The 13,956-nt window shown below is 47.1% G+C and overlaps 1 protein-coding gene across 2 annotated transcripts in view; it reads right to left on the reverse strand.

The window, feature by feature from the left end:
* Positions 1–13,956, reverse strand: part of LOC139227528 (E3 ubiquitin-protein ligase NEDD4-like) — a 131,141-nt gene that overhangs the window by 101,776 nt on the left and 15,409 nt on the right. For both annotated transcript variants that reach the window (XM_070858332.1, XM_070858331.1), the window contains exon 3: positions 2,884–2,962. In XM_070858332.1, the coding sequence (XP_070714433.1) occupies positions 2,884–2,962 (79 nt within the window). The remainder of the gene's footprint in view (positions 1–2,883; positions 2,963–13,956) is intronic.

The following is a 13,956-nucleotide window of genomic DNA, read 5'->3' on the forward strand; positions in this document are numbered from 1 at the left end:
GTTTTATATTAAATAGCAAAATCATAGTCATTTGGAAAGCAGAGAGGTAGGGTTGGTTGAAGCAGAGGAGTTTCTCTGCCAAGCTGGGAGGTGCAAAAGTGAGGCCGATAAAAGGATGCACTTGTTCCATGACACGTTTCCATAGGCAGTATTGTAAATGTGGACAAAGGAACATTTAATAGGGAAAAACTGACAAAGGACACACAGATGCAAGATAGACAAAGTGTGTGTGAAAGAAAAATAAAACTGCACAAAATGTACTAATTTTCAGAGATCAAATCAGTTTTGATAAAATGGCCTCAGTTTTGCATGCAAATGAAAGGGATGCCTTCCTGTAAACTTTAGCTAATGAACGATGACAACATTACTATTCTTAGGAAACAACAGGCTGGCGGCTGGTCTCAACAAATCCAAGGCATGTCCGTAATGTTCCAGCAAACAATTAAGCTACATAGTCCTTTGTACAGTCGTGCCGTGGCTCCAGGGGATTGTCGTCGCTTACATGGGGGGTGGACTCCTGCACATTCAGATAACCAGCATCATGGAATAAAAATCATCAAGGAATTTGAGGACAAGAACAAAGAGGTAGGAGGAAAATCACAAAGTCAAACCAGAAAATGCTGGAAGCATGGGGGATGGACTCCTGTTCATTTATACGGAGACTATTACATCAAGCTTCAAACAATAGTATTAAGCTGGCAAGGTGGGGATGGGTGAATATGCAGAGGGAAGTTGTACCCAAACCCAAGGATCCTCAAAGGCCCAGTGTGTGTTTGTGGATGGGAGGCGGAAAGTTCTTTGAGTTGAGTTTGTTTATGGGCAAATTTACCTTTTCCATATTTGTTATAAAGTTTATTTTTCCATGAGTATAGTTTGGTGGGTGGAGAACAAAAGTGCGACTGAAAAGGGTTTTAATTTTAATGTAACATTCAGCATTTTCCCCCCACCACTTGAACGGGAATTGATTTGAGAGAGTGACATAAATGGCCGAGATTTTTTGATTAGGTGTTGTACAAGTTGCCTAAATCAGCACACTTGGGATGTGTGCCAGATACAAAACACTTGTAGAGTTATATTTGTACCACAGTTTTGGCCACTGCAGTAATATAATTACACTAATGCAACACCATTTTTTCTCTCTTCTGTTTCTGAAAGTTTTTAACTCCTTAAGTTGATTCCACAGTAACCCTCCAATATCTTGCCCAAGTGACCACGCTTCGTATCTTCAGCTTCGATATTGAATCGCAGCTACCTATTCCACCCAGAGATCCTGCCCTCACCCGATATCTACACGTGCAGAGTTCCAGACAAAAATGGAGACTGGTCAATTTCCCCCTCCCCGCACCAGCGGTGCAAAAGCCTGATATGACTTGCACCCCCAGATGACTTCTGGGGAGTTTGGGTTTGAGGAAGGTTCTGGCCATGTCCTTGAATCTTTTCCAGGGTTCAACCTCACGACTTTGGGTTCTTGAACCACATGATTATGCCAGTAACTTTATTTTTAAGCTCTTCAAACTATTTCTACGATTACACTTTAGTCCTTCGGTTTCTGGAAATAGGGTCGCATGTCATCTGTGTGCAAGCACGTGGGAGGACCTGCTACTCATACAGTGCACTTGGACCAGGAACATGGACAAGTGAGCCTAGTCTTTTACTATTTGATCCTCTTAAGAGCACAAGAAATAGGAGCAGGAGTAGGCCACACGGCCCCTCGAACCAACTCCGCCATTCAATAAGGTCATGGCTGATCTTCTACCTCCACTCCACTTTCCTGCCCCATTCCCATAACCCTCAATTTCCTTTAGTGTCCAAAACTCTGTCGATCTCTGACTTGAATATACGCAACGACTGAGCATCCACAGCCCTCTGGGGTAGGAAATTCAAAAGATATTGCTTTGTGTAGTCATCCAGCAATGCTATTAGCTACATTGTAGATGTTTGTAATTTTGAGTGTACTATTTTTTTTACTTCAGTTCACCACATACGATGGGCCGGACTTTCGAGCAGTTTGCGACCGGGTTTTCACTGCGATCTGACCCTCTGCAGCCGAGACTCGGTCGCAAAGCCCGGACGCGGTCCTCGGCTCGCAGTTTGCGGCGGCGATGGGGCGTACTGCCGGGGAGAGGTGCGCCGACATGCAACGCCGCGGACTGCGTTACCGTCGGACTTTCAGTTCTCTCCCAACCCGCACGCTGCACCCAGAATACCGACAGGTCAAATCTGTCACTGCAGCCCTGCCAGCAGCGGTATGATAACCGGCAAAAGAGGCAAGTTTAAAGTTTTTTTTCTTTCAGCGATTCGATAGAGAAGTGTTTTGTAAATGTTTTTTGAAAAAAAAATGTTCCCGATCCCAAGACCTCTCTCGCAGCGCTCCCGCCAAAAAAAACATGGCGGCAGCGCGCCCTCCCCTTTAAGAGAAGCCGCGCTATCAGGGAGTCAAGGGTTATGGGGAGCGGGCAGGGAAGTGGAGTTGAGGCCAAGATCAGATCAGCCATGACCTTATTGAATGGCGGAGCAGGCTCGAGGGGCCAAATGGCCTACTCCTGCTCCTATTTCTTATGTTCTTATGTCTCCGGACTAAATTTGGAGAAACTCGCATTTTTGCGCCGCAAATCCTCATGCAACGCCCCCCCCTCACCGAATGTAAAACCCGAAAGTTCGGCCTAAAAACAGCAGCGCAGCGAAAACAGTAAGTTTCACATACCGCAACCGTTTTCGCCGAAAAAACCCCAAAAGCCGAAAATCCGGCCCGATGATGGTACAACTGCAGTTTGGTGGGGATTTGTACAATAACTAACCTTTTACAATAATTCATCATTTTTACATTCGTTATGGAAATCCTGAAATAAAAAGACGAAATATCCTGCGTCATATTTTGCCTACCTTCTTGATCGTTTTGGTTTGAACACTGGTGAGCTCTCCATTCAGTGGATCGTACACAGACACCTTAGCATATGGGTCACTGTGGGGAAAAAAAAGGAGAGAAAAAAACGTGAAAATCTGTCCTGGAACATTGGCAGATCACACAAATGTTGATGCTTTAGATAAGAACAGTAATAAGTTTCTGCCAGATACCAAAATGGCATCTCTGTAATGTTTTTAGAACACATCCTGTTGGGTGTTTTGTACAGATAAGGACATTTCTATGTTGGGGACATTCTTTTCCCAAAACTCATGCTTGCCCAAATAAATAAGGATTCTTCCTTCCCCATTAGTGTCAGCACATGCTGGGGTAAATGCTGCAGGTAATAAACTTGCTTATGCAGTTCTCCATCGCACTGTACGGACTTTAATCACGTAAATGAATCTGATAAGCAAATTCCTGACCATTCCTAATTATGTGCAATGTTTTATCATGTCACAATTTAGTATATAAATCTGGTTACATAAAGAGCCAATTAAAAGCGATTTGTTTGATTTACAGCATGAAATAGAATGGTGCTTCACTCTACAAAATTGTACCCCTTAAAAACCCTGTCCTCTAATAAATTCGCAAAGTTCTCTCTTGCATTTGATTGAACAGATTACACAATAATTTAGAGCCAGACTAATGCCCTAGTCGATTAACACTGTCAGCGTGGAAGAGGTAAATTCCGATCCTAAATTCTGCTGATATCCATCCAGATCTAAATCTTGTGTAACCGCACCACAGGAAACACAGGCACGTACTGTACTTATACTGTTTCTATTTTTTAGTGATTTTTTATGCTCACAGTAAATTTTTATCAGTCCTATAATGTCTCACTTTCAACATCAGGCACCTCCAAGTCAAGTACCGAATATAGCTCCCTCTACTCTGGTTCACGCATCGTAAATTGGCCCCTAATTGATTAACAACTTCTACTGCACCAGTTTGAGTTTGTCCTCGACCCACCCACCAATTTGATAATTTCTCTCTTATAAGATTAGTGCTGAGCCGAGCAGTTAAACAGAAGATTTTGTTAGGCAGTTTAACATTGTTGGGGTCCCCAGCCATTTGGAAGAGAATCAAGACACACCAAGCTCCAACGCAAGTTGGACCATTGCAGAAGATTTTTGTCGCATGGGTTTGGTCTCGATTAGATCACCGCTCCCAGGAGGGGGTGGAACAGTGTGCAACCCACACCATGCCCACTTCAACGAGGAGCCACATTCACAAAGATTTCAGAGGTAGCAGTTTAGTGGAATATTCAATAAATAGTGTATAATCACATCCCAACTCGAGAGGATGTCTCATTCAACAGCTCTCCACACTTGTCCTGGTTTGAACCCACATTGCTCCCGCATCTCAGGCAGCAGCAGAAAATTAGTGAACAGGAGGTTCCCTGTGACATACAGGACACGACTGCGATTCAGTTATTAAACCTATTTCAGCTGAATGCAACTGACATCTCTGGAATTAACATGGTCAATTCATACATATTGTTCAGCAGGCAGAAAAACAAGGAAAGTGAACTGGAAACTGTCGTCATAATCCTCATCATTGTGAATAACGATTGTAGCATCAAAGCACATTGAATTCAAAGTCTGAGCGCCATCTGCAGGACACAGACAAACCACCCTTCAGCAAACTCCACTTAAATCCCAATCTATTTAATGGCCCAGAATTTGCAGTCCCGATGACAGCAAACTGGCAGTGTTCGCCGTCACTTCGTCTTTGAAACTGACCACAACTTCGGGATGTAGCGCACGTTGTGGTCTGTCAATCACTGCTCCTCTACGGGCTGCTGTGTGACCTCCGCCCTCCCCTCCACACTCCCCCACCCACCCCCCCCCCACCCCCCAACCCAACCCACCCCCCCCCATCCCCCAACCCAACCCCCTTTCCCCCCCCAGTCGACTCCCCCCACCCCCCGACCCCCCCAACCATCCCCCCCCAACCATCCCCCCCCCCCCCTGCCCAACAGAGCCAAATCAGTGAAATCCATCCAATAATGGAAACGGACGATAGCTTCGGCTCTTTGCAGTAATTACACTGTTAAATACCCCATTAAAAGTTAGACCCTTTTCAATTAGGTGTAACTGGGGTTTTAACAGCGTATCGACTGCTAAACAAAGGCTGTGTCCCTGAAAAACTAAATTTTAATTTTGTGCAGTGTCAAATTTATCCTTTTTAATAAAAATATATATATTTTTAAGTTTGTTCATCTTTATTTCAGGTTTGCCTTTTGCCCAATCTTTGTTTTGCTCTCTCTAACATTTTTTTTTTAAGTTAGGAGTTTACTCACTTCCTGGTTCGCTGGCTGAGAGAATTCTGCATTTTGATTGGCTGCTTAGATAACTGGTTGACATCACAGCGGCTCGTGTGCTGGGTATCCCCAGTAACTGATGCTGATTTTAACTTCATGCGGGAAAAGTCAAACTTCTCGCTAAGGAGATCACAAGATCTTTGTGCGATGGTTACGCGGGTCTGGGGTGAACACCTTCGCTTCGCCACTGACCGCAAATTATGGGCCTTTTGTACTTAATGATTCATCTGGCCGCAGAACTAATTGACAATGGCTTTAAAACTATTCTGGTGAAAGAAAATTTGCACTTCTCAAGTCACCCCGAGTGTAATCTAATTGCACTGAGTTGCAAAGGGAAATATGATTTTGACAGAGGAAAATCGCACTTAAAGGTTGGTAGCTGCACCCTACGCAGTCTCAGTTATCAAACTGCAAGGTTAAATGGAGAATAGAAACTTAGAAACTTACAGCGCAGAAGGAGGTCATTTCGGCCCATCGTGTCCGCGCCGGCCGACAAAGAGCCACAGCCCAAAAGTTTACCCACAAACCCATGAACAATGACGGAAAGGCAAAGAGCACCCAGCCCAACCAGTCTCCCCCCACACCACTGCGACACCCCTTATACTAAAAACATCGACACTCCACCCCAACTGGAGCCATGTGATCTCCTGGGAGAGGCAAAAACCAGATGAAAAACCCAGGCCAATTTAGGGAGAAAAAATCTGGGAAAATTTCTCTCCGACCCATCCAGGCGATCGAAATCAGTCCAGGAGATCACCCTGGCCGTATTCTATTCCCTGCAGTACTTATCATAATATCTGCGCCGACCAACAAAAGGTCATCCAGTCTAATCCCAATTACCAGCTCTCGGTCCGTAACCCTACTGGAATGGAGCTGGAAGCAAAAAATAAAAATCCCAAATGCAGCCCACGTGAAGGACTTAAAACAAGAAAAATCCCCAGAGAGAGGTTCTACAAAAAGGATGGGAAAAGTGCGGGATATCGGAGAGCAGCTGGAGCTCCTGCAGCCATCCTCCAGTAACACTTAAGCCTGGCCCTTTGCTCTGCGAAATGGTGAAATACAGAAAGTCTTTTAAAGTATGCTGTAATGCACTGTGCACCTAAAGGAGGTTTAATGAAACAGAAATATCTTTGATACTGCTGAGGCAGTTAAATAGATAGCGCAGAAAACTATTCTATAACATGAATAGATCCAAACGCCATACAATGTACATGAATAATCGAGGGCTTTATTACTGCATATAAAAGATATCTTGCTAATTGATTTGCAGACAATACATGGATTTGGTAGCAGCATCATCACAGTCCCAGTTTAGCAAGTTCAAGCAATGACACAAATCATTGTTAAAATACATCCAGTGACTGACTGTAAATAATAGATAGAACTGATTAAAAGAAAAAAAACTTGCATTTATATAGCGCCTTTCACAACATCATGATGTTCCAAAGCACTTTACAGCCAATGAAGTACTTTAGAAGTGCAGTCACTGTGGTAATGTAGGAAATACGGCATCCAATTTGCTCACAAACAGCGATGTGATAATGAGCAGATAATCTGTTTTTGTTAAGTTGATTGAGAAATAAATATTGGCCAGGACACCGGGGATAATTCCCCTGCTCTTCTTTGAAATAGTGCCATGGGATTTTTTATGGCTACCTGAGCACACAGACGGGGCCTCGGATTAACGTGTCATCCGAAAGAAGGCACCTCCGACAGTGCAGCACTCCCTCAGCACTGCACTGGAGTGTCAGCCTAGAGTTTTGTGCTCGAGTTCCAAATCATCATTTATCGGCACGTAAAATATACAAATAGGGTATTCAGATTGTTTAATGGAATAAAATAACTCAGCAGCACTGTGCAAGTTCATAAGTGGAAGCATCGGAAGGCCATCAGCGAATTGGAGCAGTACTTAGGCAAAGCTTTTAGAAGGTAGGGTGGGTGGGGGGGATTATTGGCAGGCAAGAAGACTCAAATCGAGCTATTATCTAAAATGGTAACATTTACAAATAATTGTATATTGAAGCCTGTTATTACTGTGCTTACTGTTTCTCCAGTTAGTCATCTTTTAGGCCCTAGAATGAACACTGCAATACGTGTCAATATCCCCAAAAATCAACGTTCACAAAATGAGTAGACTTAAACCTAAACAAACTGAACCCGACAACATTTCTCACACTGATACAAATAAAACAAGTCCCAATTATGTTCTTTCCAGAACCTGTAAAGACACAGCCAACAAATCCCATTCTTCACAATTCCAGTTTGATAAGTGCTTTTTTTGTTCATTCTAACCTACGGCAAATAGCATAACCAGAATCCACTGCATTTTCCCCTCTTTGGGAGCAATGCAACATTTCTTATCTTCCCCGTGTTAGGCTTTTCACATAATCTGTAACCAAGCGGATGGGTAGCTGTCTGCTCAAGAGGCCTTACTAACAACAACTTGCATTTATATAGCACCTTTAACATAGCAAAACGTCCCAAGGCGCTTCATAGCCACGTTATTTGACATCAAACCACTCGAGATATTAGGTCAGGTGACCAAAAGCTTGTTCAAAGTAGTAGGTTTTAAGGAGAGAGTGGTCGAGAGATATAGGGAAAGAATTCTGGAGCTTAGGGCCCAGGCAGCTGAAGGCATGGCTGCCAATGGTGAAGTGATGAAACTCAGGAATAGGAACAGAATAGGAGCAGTCGGCCACACGCCCCCTCAAGCCTGCTCCGCCATTCAAATAAGATCATGGCTGATTTTCTACCTCAATTCCACTTTTCCCGGCCTATCCCCATGTCCCTTGGCTCCCTTAGTGTTCAAGTCGCGCAAGAGACAAGAATTGGAGGAGCACAGAGATCGGAGGGTTGTGGGGCTAGAGGAGGTTACACAGATAGGGAGGGCCAATGCCATGGAGGGATATGAAAACAAGGATGAGAATTATAAAATCGAGGCGTAGCTGGACTGGATGCCAATGTAAGTCAGCGAGCACAGACATGCATTTTTGCTGTTGCCCACTCTCCTACTTACAGGCAAAGCAGTAGACGGCAAAGCTTTAGGGAAACACAGCTGTCTGGAAGGTCAGTAATTAGGGAAGGGAAAGCTGATGGACTGTCTGCGCTACAAACACACATTCAAAGTTTGCTGACACAGACACAAAAGAATGACAATATCTACAGTATGTGTACATTGTACCTTCTAGCCGAGAGCACAGAATGTGGCCCCTATCCAAATAAGCTAATAAAATGTACGAGGCTGGCTTGTGAACCGAGTAGTGCTTCAGTTCAACTGCAATTAAAATAATCACTGGCTCAGAGGGCAGCCTCAATTAAAATCACAAAATCAAAATACTGTAGATGTTGGAATCTGAAATAAAAACAAAGAATGCTGGAAATCTCAGCGGGTCGGGCAGCATCTGTGGAGAGAGAAACAGAGTTAACTTTTCAGGTCGATGATCCTTCGTCAGAACTGGCGAATGTTCGAAATGAACAGATTTTTAAGGAGCACTGAAAGGGCGGGGAGGAAAAAAACAAAAGGGAAGGTCTGTGATAGGGTGGATGACAGGAGAGATTTGAGAGACAAAAGAGATGGGCCGACTTGAGATGGTAATGGCAGAAGATAGAAAAAGATGAGTCTAGATAGGATGTGAATGGCTGGATAATGACCAACTGCCATGGGAAACAGAGAGAAAATACAGAAAATAGAGGGGGGGGGCGGTTAAAAAAAAAGGAGGAAAGGGAGCTCTTAAAAAGGGAACAATTAAAATCGGCTAGTTGATATATCAATGTTCCTATGTATATTGCAAATGCTGTGCAAGTCCCTTAGCACAAGCGCAGTATTTGAGAAATGGTGTAGTGTGATGCAGTCAAATAGAATCACTTGTAAAGAAATAGTGCGATATTCCAGAATACTCACAGGTTAATGTGTAACCGCATGGTGAGGTGAACACATGGAGAGAACAGATGGCGGCTTGATGCCCCTACAGGAGGCGATGTCAAAGGCATTTACTATATACATAGACAAGCATGGACTCCTAAAGGAGAGCCAGCCACGGATTTGTTATGGGTAAATAATGTTTGACTAACGTGATTGAGTTTTTTGATGAGGTAACAGAGTGGATGAGGGCAGTGCAGTTGATGTTCTGTAAATGGACTTTCAAAAGGCGTTTGAGAAGGTACCAAAAACGAGGCTGGTTAGCAAAATTGAAGTCCATGGGATAAAAGGGGCAGTGGCCTGGAGAAGCTGGGGGTATTCTCCAAAACTTGGGGGAAGGAGATTGCAGGGATATGGGGAAGTGGGACTAATTGAATTGCACTTCGAAAGAGCCGACACAGACACAATGAGCCGAACAGCTTCCTTCTGTGCTGTAGCATTCTATGATTCTATCGCAGCTTTTCAAATAGACCAGCAACAAAGCCATGGGAACATTGTCAAATCTAACCTCGCACTATAAAACTGGTGACACTGGGATCTGGTTAGGTTATTTCATCATTTTGTTTGCATTCCTAGGTGGGGTTTTTTTTGGGGGGGGGAAATTGGGAGAGGGGACCTATTCCATTCTGTAGCATTTTGGCAGTAATTTTCCAATCATGTGATCAGTGATAAATAAGCTCCAGGTGACTGTGGGAGGGAATGGATCAAAATTGCACAACTTGGGCCCCAAGGCTGAAAGGATGCAGATGCCAAAAAAAGAGAGCCTCGAGCTGGAAAGGAAACACTCTGTATTTTTCCCTTTAAAACTTTTCTATGAGTAACATTTTTATACATTTAAAATCCTAATGGTTCTATCAATCAAAATGCTCAATTCTAAATATACTAAAGGCAGAATGATTACAGAAACTGGATTAGATAAAAGAAAAGCTCATGCAATGGGAGGGAGGAGCAGTAGTTTATGGTGAACGTGACTGTGGGAACGGTGTTCTGTAAACTTGGAAACAGTACAGCATTGTATTCATGAACTACCTTCTGTTGTATTTATGACCAGTTCAAGCCCAGAATGAATAGAAATCATCATAGTCAGTCCCTGGCCAAAGACCGCCCTAAGTGGATGAAATGCATCCAGGAGGGCGCTAAGCTCCTCGAGTCTCACCATCATCATAGGCAGTCCCTCGGAATTGAGGAAGACTTGCTTCCACACTTAAAATGAGTTTTTAGGTGGCTGAACAGTCTAATATGAGAACCACAGTCCCTGTCACAGGTGGGACAGACAGTTGTTGAGGGAAAGGGAGGGTGGGACTGGTTTGCCGCACGCTCTTTCCGCTTGTAGAAATCAAGCCAGTCCCAACCCATATTCGGGCAGATCACTAAATGCTGGTCAAACAGCTAGGTTTTAAGGAGTGTTTTAAAGGAGGATAGAGAGGTTTAGGAAGGGAATTCCAGAGCAGGGCCCTAAGCAGTTGACACTCCTGTGAAAGAATGGTAGAGCGATGCAGGATAATTCAGGATAACAATACTGGTCCAAGCGCAGGTAAGTGCACTTGTGGGCGGGGGGGCGCACAAAATTACTTTACATAGAAACATAGAGAATAGGTGCAGGAGGAGGCCATCCGGCCCTTCGAGCCTGCACCGCCATTCAATAAGATCATGGCTGATCATTCCTTCAGTACCCCGTTCTTGCTTTGTCTCCATACCCCTTGATCCCTTTAGCCGCAAGGGCCATATCTAACTCCCTCTTGAATATATCCAATGAACTGGCCTCAACAACTCTCTGCGGCAGGGTGAAGAAGTTCCTCTTCATCTCAGTCCTAAATGGCTTACCCCTTATCCTAAGATTATGTCCCCTGGTTCTGGACTTCCCCAACATCGGGAATATTCTTCCTGCATCTAACCTGTCCAGTCCCGTCAGAATTTTATATGTTTCTATGAGATCCCCTCTCATCCTTCTAAACTCTAGTGAATACAGGCCCAGCCATCAGTCTGGTGAACCTTCGCTGCACTCCCTCAATAGCAAGAATGTCTTTCCTCAGATTAGGAGACCCAAAACTGAACACAATATTCCAGGTGGGACCTCACCAAGGCCCTGAACAACTGCAGTAAGACTTCCCTGCTCCTATACTCAAATTTCCTTGCTATGAAAGCCAACGTACCATTTGCCTTCTTCACCGCCTGCTGTACCTGCATGCCAACCTTCAATGACTGATGAATCATGACACCCAGGTCTCGCTGCACCTCCCCTTTTCCTAATCTGCCACCATTCAGATAATATTCTGTCTTCGTGTTTTTGCCCCCAAAGTGGATAACCTCACATTTATCCACATTATACTGCATCTGCCATGCTTTGATACAGCTAATCTCCCAGGATATTGTTCATGGATAGACAAAGGTCTGCAGTGTATGCTCGTCACGTTTAGCTTCTCAAGAAGTGCTGCGTTTATCCTGGCCACAGCATAACCACTCCCTGCATGCAAGTGGGCTGAATAGACGAGACACCTCACGAGTTCAATTCAAGTTAAATTGCTGTTGCTCAAGGAACTTTATTTCTAAATTGTAAATTTCCACTTTGTTCCTTTGGAAACAGGCCATGTTATGAAAATCAGAAGGAAGTCTTGCTCAACACTTTATTGTTTGATTCTGACTTGTAACTATTTTATGACTAAGATGTGAGTCAATGGGGTCAAGTTTCGGCCTGAGTTGCTCCTATTTTTTTGGAGCAACTAGTTTAGAATGGAGTATCTTAGAAATTGCAATTCTCGGCCTTTAGTTTGCTCCAGTTCTAGTGAGTTAGAACAGTTTCATTTCAGAACAGATTTTTTTTTCCCAAAAGGGGTCATGTCCAGCCACTTACGCCTGTTTTGCAAGTTTAGGCAGCAAAAACTTACTCCAAACTAACTTAGAATGGAGTAAGTGTAGATTTTTTTACACTCAGAAAAACCTTGGAAAATCAGGCGTAGGGAACAAGAGATGGGGGGGGGGGGGGGGCGGGGGCGGTGGGGTTTACAAACATTAAACACTTCACTTTTACAAATAAAGAGCCATCATCAATAATAAATGATAAATAAATCAATAAATCAACCATTAAATCAATCAAAAAAAATGTTTTAATTAATTTTTTAAAAAATCAATAAATAAAAAATTAAGTTTCTACTCACCAACTGCATCACCGGGAGCCCTCCAACAGTGTGCTGGAACGGGCCCCCGCCCCCTCCCCAGTGTGTGTCTCTCTGTCAATGTCTATGTGTTTCTGACAGCAGGGAGAGGGGGAGGGGGAAGATGGAGGGGGGGGGGGGGAGATGGGGGGGGGGGGGAGGAGAGGAGAGGGAGGGGGGGAGGAGGAGGGGGGGGAGGAGGAGGAGAGGGAGGGGGGAGGAAGAGGAGAGGGGGAGGAGAGGGATGGGGAGAAAGAGGGGAGGGGGGGAAAGAAGAGGGAGTGGGGGAGGAGAGGGGGGGGAAGGAAAAGAGATGAGAGGGAGGGAGAGAGGAGAGGGGTGGGGGTGGGGGAGGGAGAGGGAGGAGGCTGAATGGGCCCGGCCGACGAGAAGAAACCGGGCCGAAGACTTCGGGCGTGGCCCGCTCCAACAAGATACACGTGAAGAGGGAGGGACCGGACCTGAAGGAGGGGGCGGGGGGAGAGCGAGAGCTGGAGCTGGAGCTGGGAGGGGCAGGGGGAGAGCGGGAGCTGGAGCTGGGAGGGGCAGGGGGAGAGCGGGAGCTGGAGCTGGGAGGGGCAGGGGGAGAGCGGGAGCTGGAGCTGGAGCTGGGAGGGGCGGGGGAGAGCGGGAGCTGGAGCTGGGAGGGGCGGGGGAGAGCGGGAGCTGGAGCTGGGAGGGGCAGGGGGAGAGCGGAGCTGGAGCTGGGAGGGGCAGGGGGAGAGCGGGAGCTGGAGCTGGGAGGGGCAGAGGGAGAGCGGGAGCGGAGCTGGGAGGGGCAGGGGGAGAGCGGGAGCGGAGCTGGAGCTGGGAGGGGCAGAGGGAGAGCGGGAGCGGAGCTGGGAGGGGCAGGGGGAGAGCGGGAGCGGAGCTGGGAGGGGCAGGGGAGAGCGGGAGCTGGAGCTGGGAGGGGCAGGGGGAGAGCAGGAGCTGGAGCTGGGAGGGGCAGGGGGAGAGCGGGAGCGGAGCTGGGAGGGGCAGGGGAGAGCGGGAGCTGGAGCTGGGAGGGGCAGGGGGAGAGCTGGAGCTGGAGCTGGGAGGGGCAGGGGGAGAGCGGGAGCTGGAGCTGGGAGGGGCAGGGGGAGAGCGGGAGCTGGAGCTGGAGCTGGGAGGGGCAGGGGGAGAGCGGGAGCGGAGCTGGGAGGGGCAGGGGGAGAGCGGGAGCGGGAGCTGGACCTGGGAGGGGCAGGGGAGAGCAGGAGCGGAGCTGGAGCTGGGAGGGGCAGGGGGAGAGCGGGAGCTGGAGCTGGGAGGGACAGGGGGAGAGCGGGAGCGGAGCTGGGAGGGGCAGGGGGAGAGCGGGAGCGGAGCTGGAGCTGGGAGGGGCAGAGGGAGAGCGGGAGCGGAGCTGGGAGGGGCAGGGGGAGAGCGGGAGCGGAGCTGGAGCTGGGAGGGGCAGGGGGAGAGCAGGAGCTGGAGCTGGGAGGGGCAGGGGGAGAGCGGGAGCGGAGCTGGGAGGGGCAGGGGAGAGCGGGAGCTGGAGCTGGGAGGGGCAGGGGGAGAGCTGGAGCTGGAGCTGGGAGGGGCAGGGGGAGAGCGGGAGCTGGAGCTGGGAGGGGCAGGGGGAGAGCGGGAGCTGGAGCTGGAGCTGGGAGGGGCAGGGGGAGAGCGGGAGCGGAGCTGGGAGGGGCAGGGGGAGAGCGGGAGCGGGAGCTGG

This window comes from Pristiophorus japonicus, chromosome 17 (assembly GCF_044704955.1).
Source record: "Pristiophorus japonicus isolate sPriJap1 chromosome 17, sPriJap1.hap1, whole genome shotgun sequence".
Lineage (NCBI taxonomy): Eukaryota > Metazoa > Chordata > Chondrichthyes > Pristiophoridae > Pristiophorus > Pristiophorus japonicus.